At 33.5% G+C, this 16,908-nt stretch overlaps 2 protein-coding genes and 1 long non-coding RNA gene across 3 annotated transcripts in view; 1 reads left to right on the plus strand and 2 right to left on the minus strand.

Moving 5' to 3' along the window:
- The window catches only part of LOC111612980 (gastrula zinc finger protein XlCGF57.1-like), a 46,453-nt gene extending 30,787 nt beyond the window's left edge, over positions 1–15,666 (minus strand). Inside the window, exons 1-4 of the mRNA XM_023354274.1 lie at positions 15,657–15,666; positions 15,158–15,412; positions 14,699–15,069; positions 5,328–5,858 (exon numbers count right to left, since the gene is read on the minus strand). Coding sequence (XP_023210042.1) covers positions 5,328–5,858; positions 14,699–15,069; positions 15,158–15,412; positions 15,657–15,666 — 1,167 coding nt within the window. The remainder of the gene's footprint in view (positions 1–5,327; positions 5,859–14,698; positions 15,070–15,157; positions 15,413–15,656) is intronic.
- On the plus strand, positions 1,576–3,575 carry LOC111612984. The gene is made up of 2 exons (XM_023354281.1): positions 1,576–2,834; positions 2,919–3,575. The coding sequence occupies exons 1-2, from the start codon at positions 2,302–2,304 to the stop codon at positions 2,962–2,964; spliced, it is 579 nt and encodes a 192-aa protein (XP_023210049.1). The 5' UTR covers positions 1,576–2,301; the 3' UTR covers positions 2,965–3,575.
- On the minus strand, positions 5,978–8,155 carry LOC111612988. The gene is made up of 3 exons (XR_002754706.1): positions 7,948–8,155; positions 7,658–7,853; positions 5,978–6,340 (listed from the first exon to the last, which is right to left on the minus strand). It is a non-coding gene; the product is annotated as an uncharacterized LOC111612988 (long non-coding RNA).
- Positions 15,667–16,908: the final 1,242 nt, after the last annotated feature.

A 16,908-nucleotide genomic window follows, 5' to 3' on the forward strand; every position in this document is an offset into this window, starting at 1 on the left:
TGTAAAATTATATGGCTTCAGAACGGTGAAAAAAGCCATTTCAAAATGAATTCTGGTGTAATTTCTTATTAAAGATTGCAGCATTACTTCTTGCCGCCTGCAGATGGCTATAATTGGTCATCCATATTCAGCAAACGAGATCAACAATGCAATTAAGGAGACACATTCCCTGATTTTCCTTAACTTTCCAGGTGCGTAGGAACCTTGTATACGTATACAGAATTCCTACTCAAATTTTTGTTTTAATTTCCATGAATTTCCCTGACCCTCACATCCCTTACATTATGACGTATTGGCAAAACAAAACACCATAAACTTCTATGCATACTTTTTTCCCGCGAGTTTTAATAAAATTTGTTGCCAATAAACATCCAAGAACAGCCAGTATGTCGTCATCAGATGCCATGGCCGACTGACTGACTGAGAGACAATGGTGTAGAGAATATAACTGGCGCCGGGGGAACGACACTGTATTGGCGCTCCCTTCCCCTCCAGAAACAAATCTTGTTTGTCTTGGAGACCCTCTGCGAGTGGCGCCCGGGGCACTTGCCCTACTTGCCCCATCCTAGCTACGCCTCTGCTGAGAGATTTTCTTCTTCGTGTGTGGGCGATAGGAAATTCTGAAGTTCCTCAAGGTCAGGCAGCCTCAAAGGATTAACTTAACGTGTATGGCCGCCTTACTCTCCTCGACCCAGCGGAAACCTCTCCACCCGTTCGTCAAGACGATCCACGACATCCCGACATCAATCAAGGTTCTACCCAAGAAGATAATAGAGAGGTTGTAGCCGACGTTTTCATCGCGAAAACGTGTACGTCGGACGTTCAGTGCCGTCTTCCTATAAGCCTAGAAGTTTGACAATGGTGTTTGGAATGTCGAGCATGATTCCACTGACTATCCAAACACCATTGTCAAACTTCTAGGCGTACAGGAAAGCGGCGCTGAACGTCCGACGTACCCCGTGATGACCGACGTTTTCGCGATGAAAACGTCGGCCACAACCTCTCTATTTACCAACAGGGTCCGACCATGTAAGCTCTCTTTCGCGACCTCACATACTCCCATTTATGTTCCACACTTGTAGAAAAACCATTTCGTTTAATAAATTGTTGTTAATGTTGTTAAAAGGCGTAGTAGCGTATATTATTTCCGGCGCACTGTCTCTCGAATTCCTCCTCCATCCCGAATCCGACCGTCTATATATGCGACCGCACGCATGAGATTAAATGTACATAATTAAGAAAGACGTGATAAATACTACTAGTTTCACTATTGGAAGAAGAAAAATTTACTTATAACTTTTTATACGCTCTCCAGCCTGACGAAATAGTTAACTACCGTCCTTCTTGGAGATTTCTAACCTTTCAAGTTGTTTCGATCGAGGCACTATTTTCTCTCGATGGCGTCTGTTTCGTTTCTAAGGAGTGAGGAAATTGTAAGGTTTTTCTACAATCTTACAATTTCCTCACTCCTTAAAATTCTGTGCTTACTACATCGGGCCATCTCCTTATAGATAGAACAGAGGGCCTTGTGGTAGATGATTACTACACCGTGTGATAGAATTGACCGGGCTGAAACATTCGGAAAGGATAAATATCTACAAACTGAATATAAGGATAAGGACTGCATGAATATAGATAGTCCATTTATATGTTACTGTAAGCCTAAAATCATACAATTTAGTAAAATCGCTGTAGAGGAAATTGCCGTCAACTTTGACGTTAGAAACAATTATGTAACGAAACGATGACGTCATCTATGTTTATACAAAATATATTTTATATTATCATCCTGTAATTGGACGCCGCTTAGTAAAATCGTTATAAAAAGTTTTAATTGGCAATAATTGGTGCTTTTGTAATTTTTAGTAACATTTTGAATAAAATACATTTGTTCCCGTGCAATTTTATCTTTATAAGCATAAACTTAAGCCGTAAAACTGAATTAGCGCTATGGGAAACCGCCGTGAAATTTTACCTATCTACCCGGAAGTTTCGCCTGTATTTTATTTATAACGAGAAATGCTTAATTATCTAAATTAATTCGTATATATGACTAAATTGAGACTTAAAATTTTTCTGTCCCTAAAACAATTTCAAAAACGTTTTGTATGATTAGTTTGAAAATATTATTTTAAAATTCTTATATGAACCCATAAAGGGAAGGAAAATGAAGTTTGTAGGCAAAAATATTCATTTTTCTCAACAACAATAGCGCTCGTCGACAATAGTTTTTCTTTTCGATTGTTTCGAAGGCTTTCGTTTGCGTTCTTTACTTTCGTTTTGTGATTTTCGAAGAGTGAAATGAGTGGAGAGAGAAAGAGTTTCTTGCGTAGGATCTTCGGAGGAAGACCCACGAGCAATAAGATAGGTGTAGAGAGAGAGGAGCAGAGAGATGAAGAGATGGGTCATGGTCCCACAGAGAATCCGGAAGTCAGTGGAATTCCGATCGAAATACTGGTTCTTCCTCGACGTTTGGAGGATCCAGAATCTAGTGGATTTCAGCCGGATCCGGAGTTTCTTTCGGAGCGTTCGGAGCAAGCCCGACGTATCGAATGGGTCGAGCCGAAGCTCTATTGGAGTCCGTGTAAGATATACCGACTGAGATTAGCTCATATGAGCGACGAGGAGATCGAGGCCGAAATGTGGGCCGAGGGCATCGAGTTCGATCGAAATAAACGTCATTCGGATCATTTTATGAGAGGGGCGCTTTCAAAATTGGTGAAAGTGATAAGAAATGTGCGGGAATTCTCTTGTTCCTGCTTTGATGGCTGTAAGAAAATTAAAGTTCATCCACTTATGAACGATGAGTTACGTCTTCGCAATCGTCTTTTCGGGTAATTGTCATTTTCACAGATTGAATGTGGTTTAAATTCAATATTTGCTTTTCACAACGATTAATCTTTAATTCTACTTTATAGCCCTCTCCTCACAAACGTCGAAAGTATAGAACTGGAGGAGTTCTAGACGAACTCAGAGACCTTGAAGTTATCTAGCGTGGTCCTATCTTCCAGTTGTGATTAAATGAGTGCAATTTATCGACTTGTGACGCTATTTACCGGACTTGACTCTGTAACTCGGACTTGACGACTTTTCCTGGATTTGACCTGAAAACTCGGATGTGACCGAAGTCTCCAACGGGACTTCAAACTTCGGGTGTGACAGAAGGATGATTCTCAAATGGACTTTCGAATAAGCGGGGAATCATTTCCTTCGGACTTTTGTGAATTCAATGTGTTTTATATTGTGTTTGTGATTTAATCGAGGGACAGTTTGCCTCTGATGTATGAGCTGAAAACCCGGATGTGACTTTAAACCTCGGATGTGACAGAAGGATGATTCTCGAATGGACTTTCGTATAAGCGGGGAATCATTTCCTTCGGACTTTTGTCAATTCAATGTATTTTATATCGTGCTTGTGATTTAATCGATGGACAGAATTTTGAACTTTTCAGAGAACAGACTGAAATTTACATGCATCTTTATGACTTATTCTTACCTTAATCCTGTCTTGTGCCTATAGTTTAATATTTGTATTCAATTAAAATTTAATCGTGTTAATTATTTGTAATTTGTATATCGAGTTAAAAAAACATTATATAATAAACTTCTCAAAAAATAAATATGTTATTGTGAAATATATTATGCATTATATAATATAATATAATAAAAATAACGTATTATATTATAAGTTACAACGATTACAAATAACGAAGTTTAAACTTAATAACCGACGTTACAATAATAGAGGCGGCAAACACGTGAATCTGCCACACTGTCAGTCGGATTGAATTAAATTGATATTATAAATCCCAGTTTATAGACCATTTCCGTTCACGACTGAATGGTGACCGATTAAGGTGGCAGCCTTTTGCTCTGGGGAACCAGAAATCGAATTCGAATGGGCCGCAAAACCACAGGAATTTTTCGATTGTGATTCGTCCGGCAGAGCCGTGTGAAATAGTTTGTTATACAAAGCAATTTAAAATCACTCCTGATTCAATGCTAATTACAAAATGTTCTATGAGTTCATTTTGGCGCTTTGGGCACATGTCCACCTTCGCTCTTTTTAGTTACGCCTCTGTCCTTGGCCCAGCAGTGGCCAAGCGGTTCCGTTTCCTGAACGCTGGGAGTTCGGTCGTGGGTTCGCGCCTAGCCCGGACTGCCTGGCCACGTGGTTTTTCGGGTTTTCTCCACGTCTGTTCCCTGAATAGGGGCCAACAACCCTTAAAAAGACCTTCCGGGAGGCATTTCCCTTAGGCAGATCGCCAAGTGTTGCATTGCCGCGAATTAACCAAACAATTAACAAACTGTCCTCCGGATATGTGGGGTCTGTCGCTCACCGGCCGCCCCATTGTGGATTTGGCAGAACCCACATGGGGCTTGGTAAAAATTTCTCTCTTACAGAGCTGTAGCACTGAAGGTCGTTGAGCAATGTTCTGTTGCAGTTTAACAGTTCGTAGTGTGTATGAATCCAAGTGGGTAGAAATCAAAACATTATTTGAATCATTCAATAATTAAAAATTTTTACGCAACGCTTTTCTGTATTGGTCTACGTTATTCCCATATTGATGTATACGATTTATGATTTATTGCACGCCGCTGCCAAAGTGTCTCGGTACTCTTTGATTTCGGTTTATGGTGCAGGTGCATTGTTAACGTGACGTGACAACGTGCAAAAGGCTTTTGATGTGACAACGCAAAGCTATTGTTTTTGTTTGTAATATACAGCGCGACCACCTCTCCTCCTCTTCCCTCGAAGGGGGTTGGAATTTCGAAAAATCCCTTTTTAGTGTGCATTCTCATGACGTACCCTACTAAAACGCAGTTAAAATAAAAAATCGCATCTAAAATAGTACAGTAGAATCCGTTCTTCAGATTAATACAAAATACTAGCCTTATAAAGGGATCGCCCAAACCGTCCAATTATAAACAGTTTATTTTTAGTCTAATTGTAAATTGTTCGACATTAAAAATTGGAAATAAAAATGTTTAGAGGCTAGAACCCATATTTTAAAGTTATAAACCGCTGTGCGTTGTATCACCTCTATAGTATCATGTATTCTTCTCTATTAATGAATGACACATGTATATAAACCAGTAAAATTACACCATGTTAATTCGACTTTGCAAAATTATTTTTTAATCAAAGAAACTATTCTTTTTCGGTACATAAAGGCAATTGCTTTATATTCGATATCAAAGTTATAAAACGAAAAAGATAAAACTTTAAAAATTTCTTTCTATATTCAATAAAATCAAAATACGAAATTAATACAAATAAATACTTTTGTTCACATGCTCATTCATTACAAATATCGTTATTTATTATTATGATATTTATTAATATGACGATTTAAATTACTTTTAAAACGGAACTTTTGTAAGCAATAAGTACAGGAAAATGGCTTTTCCCCTGTATGAACACGCAGATGTTCAATCAGATTTCCTTTCTGTGTAAAACTCCGTTTGCAATGATCACAGGTAAAGGGTTTCTCCCCTGTGTGAGTTCGAAGATGTTGATTCAGAGTTCCTTTATGTACAAAACTTCGTTTGCAATGATCACAGGTAAAGGGTTTCTCCCCTGTGTGAGTCTTGACGTGGTACCATAAACTGTTATAATGGAGGAACTGACGATTACAGAATTTGCAGAAGAGCCGTTCTCCAGTGTGAATCCTTTGATGACGTTTTAAATTGGACTTCGAAGCGAATTCTTTCTTGTAACTGTCACAATCATACTTCCCATTCTTTCCCTTCTCAATGTTTAAACCTGTAAAATACAATATATAAAAAGAGTAAAACCAATGTTTAAAGACCAAAACTTTCTTCAATTTATTCTCAATCAAATATCTAAATTTAAATCACACTATTTTAAAAGTACTGTGAATGCTTAGGATGCAGATAGACAAAGAATCTTTCTTTCTCTGGTTATTTTCTTTGAATAAAATTTAGATTAATACTACACGAAGAAAAACATTACTCCAGAAACACTAACTATTCACACGTATTACCCACATACTAAAACAATATCACAAATTAATAACAAATGTAATTTATACATTTTTCAATGAAAACAATTTATATGAAATGTATTTTGCAAAAACAAAATATTTGAAAAATAGTTTTAAAATATCTTCGTTGATTTTTCTCTTTTTCTTCACTCGCATGAAAGATGTTTTCCTTGTTGATATATTCTTGTAATGATTTCACAACACTGGCTTTAATTTTAGTGTTCCGTTAACGACAGAAGTCCAACACATCCATCGACTATTCTTGTGTTTTTCTAGAAACTATTCTTCATTTAGTAGTAAATAGGAATGTTTTTGATTGGCGGGTAGTGAATCTGAAAGCAATAAAAGTCCCGAATGAAATCAGATACGACAATATCGTCACACATTACTATCTAAGTCAAATTTAAATTTTTCAAAATTAAATTTAATAATTTTAGAAATTCTTCTTCGGACATTTCACGCCATAAAATAGCAGTTCGGTTTAAAACCCGAAAAATAAACTAATTCAAATTAATTTATTATATAAGTGTCTACTGGGACATATGGTATTAGTAGGACTTGTTATAATGGTGTCCGGAATCTACGAATTGAGGATACTTATTCAGAAAAAACAATCTTTATTGTTCACTTTTTTCAGCTGTACACACTTTGTGTTTCGGACCTCTTGTTCCCTCGTCAGCAGATTTACTGTCATCACTTGCTAAAACAAGATTTTATATGTTGTTATATTTTCCCGACAATAATGCGATTAAAATGATTTAGGTTTTTTGTGGATAATTACATGAAAATTTGAAAAGATTAACATAAATTTGGTATCATATTTTCAAACATTAAACCTGTCTATGTATATAATCGAGACTAGTTAATAATAATTAGCGCAGAGCCCAAACGGTTAGGAGTTGAAAGCTGAAATTTGGTACACAGTTAGGGTACGTCACGAAAACAAACACTAAGAAGGGATTTTTCGAAATTCCCCCCAGGGGAGAGAGACAGGATTAACCTTAACACTTCCATCAACAATAGAAGTGTTAAGTAACAATGCAAGTGTTAAGAGAAAGCGACGTTTTAAGAGAAAGTGCAAATTTTTTTCGTTTTTGCAGGAAATCGTAGATATTTTTAGACCCATCTAAAAATTCTCTAATTAGACTGGAAACGGGGGACCCAATTCTTGCATTCTTTGAAAACGGGTAAAGTTGACTATAACGTAATATTCTTAATCTTCGCTATCGTACCTTTGCCCGAGCAACGCCGGGCCTACCTGCGAGTATACAATAAGCAGATGAACAATACAGATTGTTTTTTCCGAACAAGTTTCAATTCGCAGAACTCGGGCGCCTACTAATACGATATGTCCCAGTAGACACTTACATATTAGATTTTATGATAAACACACAAAGGTATATGAATGAATTCAAATTAATTTTACTCATCCAGGAACAGTGTCAATATATTTCAAATGTTTATATATAAAGTACTTTTATTTGCGATTTTTAAAATTAGGTATAAATATATTTTATGAAGAATTAACTTCCCTTCGGTCCTTCTATTTTACAGCTTTTATTGCAGAACTAAGTTATACAAACTGAATCATTTCTTGAAAAGTTTTTTTAATTAAAATTACCTTAGGAAAAAAGTGAAAATCTACTTACTAATTTAACAAACTTCAGTCAAGAAAGACACGGAAAATACCACAATACTCGTTACCACTGTCCACAAGAACCGGGGGAATTCGATACATCATCAAATGTTATCTGAAAAGTCTCCTCTTCCGCTTCGTTAAAATCTTCCTTCTGTTTTTTTTCTTTCTGGTGAAATCGTTAACGAGGTTTTCTCCTTCAATCAAGACTGTAAATTATGTTACATTTAAAATTATCTACACCCAGACTATCGATTGTAGAAATAAAATGGCGAAAGTCAAAGGGTCGATAAAAGGACTAACCTGCCTGTGTGGACGAGAATTCCAAATGCTTGCATTCATTTTGTCGTACGGCTGAAATGACAACACAATCTTCACCCTCTCTGTCTTCTCGGACACAAACAATTGTGGGTTATCAACAGAGTAAAATAAAACTTCTGTCGACTTTTTTCTGTATCCAAAACAGAAATACGTCACTAGTAACGAGCGAAGATTCGTGAATTTCACCTATTTACTGTGCTTTCCTCTTCTTTTTTTAATGACGAACCGATTCCAAGACGATGGCCGAAAACGAAAAGGAAGAAAACAACCAAATGAAACGTCTCCTTCGATTTGTTCGTAAAAGATTTAGCTCATCGGAAAACGATTCTGAATCTATTCAGTACTTACAATAAAAACATACTTTACCATTTCTCTAACCGAAATCCAGCAAATGCATTGCTGCACTTCATTCAACCTAACTGCTGATTTTTTTTTTTTTTTTTTTTTTTTNTAATTATGAATAAATAATGAAGTAGATATGTCGAATGAATGTTTATCTCACAGCTACTGTCTGGCTCTCATGAGATGAGCTCCAAACAAAGGTTTGTGTTGCAACGGCAACCATAAAAATGGACCGGTTCATTTCTTTTTAGATATGAGAAATTAGGTTGGCGAAGATTTGACATGAGGGGAAAAGAGATTGGTTCCATTTCACTTTGTGCTTTTATCTGTGTTGAATGCCATTTCTACTTTTCTGTGGTTAATCATTAAAAATAACAAAACTTCTACGTAGCATTTTATTGAAAACTTAAATATTTTTATTATCGTTGCACAGCGGTGGGCACACACAAAACGATCGGCGGGCGCTATGGTGCCCGCGGGCATAGGGTTGGGGACGCCTGCTCTAGATCGAAATTCCAAACGTTATTTTAATGCAAACGTAAGAAATCAGTCAGTAATGAATGAAGAAGATATTCGGCTTGTTAAAGCTTCTACTGTATTTACTAATTTTTCAGGATTTAATTTTGGAATAAGGTAAAGCTGGGTGTTGGCCTGACCTAACTCTTTTCCTCTCTCCCGGGAAAGTTTTTGAGTGTTTTATTATTAATAGTCTTTTTGTATTTTTATTTAACGTCCCGTCTTTATACTGTAAAAACTATCCTTTTTTTTCTTTAAATAAAATAAAGTTACAGTAGTTTGTTCTTACACTCGCTGGAGTAGAGATGTGTTTCTTTTCTTTATATGTTATCTTGTTATTTCACTACGTATAACTTTTAACATCGAGGCTATTATATTGAAGTACTTTAATATAATAATCAACCAAATAAAAATTATCATATTTGTATCTATATTGCATTATTGTATGATAAAAAGTAATTTAATAAACTTTTTTAATAAGTTTAATGCTTTCTATATATGCATAATAATTACATAAGTTCACAGTAATAAAGCGTATCGAGATCAAAAGGCTATGCAGATAACATATAAAAATTTATTAAATGAACAATACATTTTTTTAAACTTTTAATTTCAACTAATTTTGAATACTGTAATAGAGGACTTTCTTTGGATCCAACTGATGTACTACATTTGTTACAGGTTTTTGAGGTCTTTTCTATACTTGTTACTAAGGGATAGAAAGTTCGTCTCGTATCACAGTGTGTTTCTTGTGAAAAACATCTTACTAAATCTTGCCCGCAGGACGGTGTAATATCTCTATTTCTATGGAATCTTATTGTAAACTCTCTTTTGTGCAATAATAGTATAAATGTTTTCATACAGATCTTCAAATAGTGCAGGAGAAGCTAAGTATAGCACTGAAGACTTTACAAGACTGGGCACAAGAAAACAAACTTTTATTTAGTACAAACAAAACTCTAGGAATGCTCTTTACCTCTCAGTATAAGTATTCGTTCCATCTCACAAACTCAATAATGTGATTATTAATTGATTATGATTAATTGATTATTAATTGATTAATTAGTAATGTGATTATTAATTTGACAATTTTAGGATTTTTATTTTTTACTAATTTTAAATAAGATTAGTATATTAGGCTTAAAGTGGCAAAGTTTGGCCTCGATCCCGTCCTCCAACTCCTTCGCTTCGCAACCACTTTCATAAACCCTTTACTTCAATTGGACCGAAATCTCTGAATCGATCCCAATTGCAGAAACTTATTTAAGTTAGGTTCACGGTAATTCTGTAATGGTCCAGCTTGGCAAAAATGTTGGCGAAAAATCATTCGTTTCAATGATGTTATCGTTACAAGCATACAATTAAATTAAGTGATTAAAAGTTAAAAAGCTCTATGGAGAACACCATGAACTTTGACCTATCGAACAGGAACTTTCGCCAGCACTTCACTGATAACAAGAGAAGCTTAAATTTAAAATTTGAGCTTTCTAGAATCAATAGTTTTTCTCTAGGAGAGTCTGAAATGCCGATGAAGAAACAAAGAAAAAAAGACTATTGCGACCTTCGTACTTTTTAATTGCTTATGTTTCGTCAATCCCTTTATTGAAATATCTGAAATTTTACACACTACTTAATAAAACAATTATCTTTCGAACGCAATGTTCAAAATTACTACTAGAGAGATCAACCCACGAAACAAGCGTTTGTAATTTCTGTGTATGGGTATATATTGTCAGTGGCTTTTTACTTGGCGCGGAGTCACCTCCTTATCTCTGGATAATTGCAACACTGTTGAAAAACTAATAAAAGTGTCTGTAGGTGACAAAAATTTAATAATTAAAATTTATTACATAGAAGAATGTAAATCAGTATCATATCTCATATCATTAGAATATCGTTACACGTATTAGTATATTTATATATATAATGATGGTTTTTAAAGACCCGGCTTTTAAAAANCGGATCTAATGTAAACAGTGAATATGGCGGATAGAATATGGCTAATTTTCTAGCTTACTCATGGATTAACTTGCATATGGAATTGTTAAATTTTTCATTTTTCTTTTGCTTTTTGTTTTTAACATGAAAGATGTAAATCTTGTCATAATTTTTTCTTTTAATTTATGGCAATCTGGCCATATGGTCATTTTTAATATATTTGTTAAATTTTTTTGAATCCTACTGATTCAATACATCTGTTACAGATTTTTAAGGTTTTTTTATACTTCTTATTAAATAACCATATATATTATTGTATATATGCCTGTGAACAATGCAGTTTTTTATATAATGAATTCATTTCTGCATTGTTTACAGGCATATTTACAGCTTTAAAATTTTCTGGTAAAACAACTCAGTCATTTTTTTGTGGGTTTTTTGACACATTTTTATAAGAAAAATTATATAATCTGGTATTTCATATAAACAGAACCTGTTGACTTGAAAAATATAAACAGAACAGGTTAGGAACATATTCTTAACCTGTTGACTTGGAAAATTCTGTTTATATTTTTCAAGTCAACAGGTTCTGTTTATATGAAATACCAGATTATATAATTTTTCTTATTGAATTTATATTTAAAAATAATTATTTTAAAATTAATACAGATTTTTTCGCCAAAAAAATGGAATATCAATGGGATCAGTAGTTGGACCTAAATTAGCGGAGATTTGTATGGAATCAATTGATGGTGCTATATCACAAGTCCCAGGTATAGAATTTTATGCTCGTTATGTGGACGATATATTAATTATTTTTGATTCCTGTGTAGTAACACCTTACGAAATTGAAGATTATGCGAATAACTTAAAACCTAATATAAAGTTTACTAGTGAATTGGAACAGAATCAGGAAATAAACTATTTGGATGTGACTATTAAACGTGAGAAAACGCAACTGAGGTTCCGTAAGTATGAAAAATTATGTAATACAGAGAAAACAATTAGTTATAAATCTTATTGCCCTATAGACACTAAAAGAAACGTTTTTACTATGGAATTGAGGAAAATACTAAACAGAACATCACTTCAGGAAGATATAAATAAAGAAATTAAACAATTATTCAGAAAATATTTATTGAACGACTATCCAAAGAGTAAAATTTGTAAGTGGTATAACTCTTTTATAAATTACAAATACAGTATAATGTAAAAAATTGTATAAATAATAATACTTATGTTAAAATGCCTTATATACATAATCTTTATAAACGATATAAACCCATATTTAAAAAGTTTTCTATATGTGTAGTGGCGAAGCAGGAAAACAAAATGTCGAATATTATTAATATTATAAATACTAAAGGTCAAAATAAAGTAAGAAATCAGCTTGACGTCGCAGGAGTGGTTTACAAAGTATTATGTGATTGTTTGCAAGCGAAATCACATGTTGGAGAAACGGGACGGAGGCTCGAGATACGTCTAAAAGAACACGAGGCATCGATTCGTTTAAAAAGACAAGAGTCACCTTGGTATCATCATTGCATCAATTATAATTGTAAAATTAATAGAAATTCTGTAAAAATATTACATAAAATAGAAAACTGGTTTAAAAGACGAGTAGTAGAGCACTTTTGTATTGTTGAACATGCAAATTTGTTAAATCAGAATGTCGGTCTAAACGTTGATGCATGCTGGGAAAAATTTATTTGTATAAAAAGTAATGAATTGCTTGTTGTTAGATAATCCACCGATGAGGCTGTAACGGCGAAATGCATTTGGAGAACATTTTGGAATATTTTTTGAAAAATTTGAAAATAATAAAAGAAATAACGTTGGCTGAAGTATAGTATCTTTGTTCATTATTTGTCTGCTGATATAAATCACTCGAAATCAGTTTAAGAAAGAGTGTTTTATATTTACTCGTTTATTTTATCTAAAAATAAGCTTTTATTTTTAGAAATTATATTTTTTCTAGAAATACTTTTTAGTTTACGATTTTTTTTCTGAAATTCTTTCGATTTTAATCTTGTCATTTGCATGTGAAGATTTTAAGTGACTTTGACATTGAAATTTTAGTGACAATAATGTGTGATTTTTGTCACTAAAATTATTTATTATTTTTTTTATGAACACAAATTAAGTGTATGATATGAGAGACCGGACTTGACAAAAATATTTGAGGATAAAAATTTAATTTTTGAAATTAAAACTTGCTGTATAATTTTTCCCATGATTGTTAAAAATGTAAAGGATATGATTTTTTCCTTCTATGGAGTCACTTCCCTTTCAAGACGATACATCGAATTTGCCACCAGGAACTTCGTGACAAGAATTTGCTATTGGACGTAGGTGTTGCAACATTGCCAAAGAAAGGCAAGGGGAAAACGGGGAGGACCTACAGATAAAAGGCAAGGTTCGACGATGACACAGAGTTCGTCGTCATCGTGAGTTCGATATCTTTAGACAAGTGTTCACGCCCGATCCCTTTTGGATACCGCTTAATGCAAATAATATAGGCAGTATTGTATTTAATAATAAACAACAATAGATTGGAGAATGCTTTTTTTTCAGATTCTAGTTTTTTAGTAAATTAGTAGATACACATATTTCCAGTTAAAAAATACATAACTTGAAAGCAAATATGAATAAAAATTACTGTAAATCTAATTTTTTTGTTTCTATTCTTTTAAAATATTAATTTAAATTCTTAATCATCAAATCTGCCGATTAATTGCTAAAATGTTTTTATGGTCTGTCAAAAAATCCCATACAATAGTAAGTTTGGATCCTTGCAATAATTTGTTACTTTCATTAAACTTGAATGTGTAATTAGAATAACTTATTGAATAACAATTATAAATAATTTTCAACAAAATAACTATGAAAATGTTATTCATTAATAAAATGTTCTAGACATTCCTTTAATTTTAGAATACAAATACCAAAAACCAAAATTCATAATATAAAGATACTGTACTGGTTTTTTAAAATGCTTTTTAATTTTTCTTGTGATAATTTTATTTTTAATCGGTGTTCTCTTATTTATAGACATTCTTCTTCTTGCAGGCTTTCAATTCTACAATATTCTGTTTCTCGATGAGAAAAATCGGGTTGTCGACTTGGTTTGTTGTTCTCTACCACATTTTTATCTATGCGCGTATGAAGTTTTTCCGGAATATCCAATCGAGTAAGGTGTAAGAATTTTTTTAAGTAACGCTAGTGTCGAAATTATTCGATTCACTAATTCTGTTCCTAATATCTCGTGATTTAGTAATTCTTCGATAAAATTTGCTGGTGAAATCCTCGCGTCAGTAATCTAGGTATTAGTGTAATAACTGGATTTACAAATACCACGATTAGGCAATGTTGGTGGAACACTCCTTTAGTCTGAATCATTAGTGAAGTTATAGCACGATTATTTGAGGCTATCGTTTGGCTGTGTTTCTATATACATATCGGGCTTTGCGATGTTTCATGTAGTTATACAAGAAAAAATACTCGTGTGGACAGATTGTGTTTACGCTTCCAGCGCATATTTTTAGCTACGGGGCAGTTCAAACTCCAAGTGAAGTTTTCTCGAATTTACCGTTCGAAGTACGAGGTGCCGCTGAATTCGTGATCGAGAGAAATGGCTTCTACCGTGTTAAGTAAATCACATAGACAACGTATTTTTTCTACTTTAATTACACTTCTATTTATTTAAATGTAATTCCACAAAATATTTTTTGTTTATGCCCACAAATTCAAAAGGTTTTATAAAAGAATGTAAAAATTATAAACCAAGAAAATACAACTTAAATTTTCTGTTTTTGTCAATCTTAATATCAATTAATAAAATCTTGAGTATTAGAATGATTTTTTCAAACAAATACAATGGGTCAACCATTTTCATCCACTTGTTTTTTCGCATTGTGCTTCATAAAAATCATCATTATTTAAGATTCTCATTCCCATGATGTCTAACAACATGACGATTCAATTCCGACTTAGAATAGAATTTTACTGAGCAATAGTTACACGAAAATGGCTTTTCTCCGATGTGACGCCGAACATGATCTATCAGATTAGCTTTCTGTGTAAAACTTCGTTTGCAATGATCACAGGTAAAGGGTTTCTCCCCTGTGTGAGTTTGCAGATGTTCAATCAGAGTTCCTTTCTGTGTAAAACTTCGTTTGCAATGATCACAGGTAAAGGGTTTCTCCCCTGTGTGAGTTCGAACATGGTCAATCAGAGTTTTTTTCATTGCAAAACTTCGTTTGCAATGATCACAGGTAAAGGGTTTCTCCCCTGTGTGAACTCGCAGATGTCGAATGAGAAANAAATATGTATATATATGTATAAATTTATATAATATCACAGGTAAAGGGTTTCTCCCCTGTGTGAACTCGCAGATGTCGAATGAGATGATCTTTTCGTGTAAAACTGTTTTTGCAATGATCACATGTAAAGGGTTTTTCTCCGGTGTGAGTCTTGATGTGGTCCCGTAGTCTGTTGGAATACGTGAACTGACGAGTACAGAATTCGCAAGACAAGAGCCCTTCCCCAGTGTGAATCCTTTGATGACATTTTAAATTGTAATTGGAAGCAAATTCTTTCTTGCAATTGTCACATCGATACCGCCCTTTCCTTGACTGCTGAATGTTTAAACCTGTAAAATACGATAAATAAAACTATTAAAACCAACGTTTAAAAATCAAAACTCTTTTCAATTTATAATCAATCAAATATCTAAATTTAAACCACACTATTTTAAAAGTATTGTTAAAGTTTTGGATGCAGATAGAAATAGAATTTTCTCTTTTTTTAATAAATTTCTTTAAATAAAATTTAAAGGTTAAACCCACACGAAAAATACCACCACACCAGAAACACTAACTATTCACACGTATTACCCACACACATTATACGTTTTTTTCTGGAAACAATATGGAGTGTATTTTGCAAAAACAAAAAATATATATATATATTTAAAAAATAATTTAAAAATATCTTCGTTGATTTTTCTCTTTTTCTTCATTTGCACAAATGATAATTTCTTTGTTGTTATATTCTTGTATAATTTCACAACACTGGCTTCAATTTTAGTGTTCGGTTAACGACAGAAGTCTAACAAATCCTTCCACTCTTCTTGTGTTTTCCTGGAAACAATTTTTTCTTTATTACACAGAAATGCTCTTTACTGGTTGATAGTAAATCTGAAAGCAACAAAAAGTCACGAATGAAATCAGATACAAGAATAACGTCATACATTATTTTCTAAGTCAAATTTAAATATTTCAAAATTAATATAGTAATTTTAGAAATTCTTCTTTGGTCATTCATTTCAGGCCATAAAATTACGGCTCGGTTTAAAACCTGAAAATGAAACTAATTCAAAATTGATGTTTCTTATCCAGAAACAATATATTTATACGTATGAAATAAATTCAAAGTAGTTTTATCTACAATTTTTAAAAATAAGAAAATTAGGTGTAAATGTATTTTATGAAGAATTACCTTCCCTTCGGTTTTCCTATTTTACAGCTTTCTTTGCAGAACTGAAAGTTATAAAAACGCAATCGTTTCTTAAAAAATGTTTTTAAAATTACCTCAAGAAAAAAGGAGAAATCGACTTACTAATTTAATAAACTTCAGTCAAGAAAGGTACATTAAATACTACTTTTTACCACAGTCCACAAGCACCTGGGAATTCGATACATCATCAAATGTTACCTGAGAAGTCTCCTCTTCCGCTTCATTAAAATCTTCCTTCTTTTTTTTTTCTTGGTTGAAATCGTCAACGAGGTTTTCTCCTTCAATCAAGACTGTAAATCATGTTAAATTTAAAATAATCTACACCCAGACTATCGATTGTCCGAATAAAATGGCAACGGTCAATGGATCGAAGAAAGGAATAACTTACCGGTTTGGACGAGAATTCCATATGTTTCCATTCATTTAACACAACGCACCCTCTGTCTTTACATATGTAAAGAATTGAGGACTATCAACAGAGTAAAATAAAACTTTTGTCGACTTTTTTTCTGTGACCAACAGAGAACTGAAATACGTCACTAGTAACGAGGAAAGCGTTACGCACTACACCTATTTATTGTCGTTTCCTGTTCTCTCTTCCGTAGTGACGAACGAACCGATCCTTAGACG

This window comes from Centruroides sculpturatus, unplaced genomic scaffold, assembly GCF_000671375.1.
Source record: "Centruroides sculpturatus isolate CEXI.00-Female unplaced genomic scaffold, Cexi_2.0 scaffold1654, whole genome shotgun sequence".
Taxonomy (NCBI): domain Eukaryota; kingdom Metazoa; phylum Arthropoda; class Arachnida; order Scorpiones; family Buthidae; genus Centruroides; species Centruroides sculpturatus.

Coding starts and splice junctions, on each gene's coding strand:
- LOC111612984 (XM_023354281.1), top strand. CDS start 2,302: ATGAGTGGAGAGAGAAAGAGTTTCTTGCGTAGGATCTTCGGAGGAAGA. Junction 2,835..2,918: donor CTTCGCAATCGTCTTTTCGG/GTAATTGTCATT, acceptor TCTACTTTATAG/CCCTCTCCTCACAAACGTCG.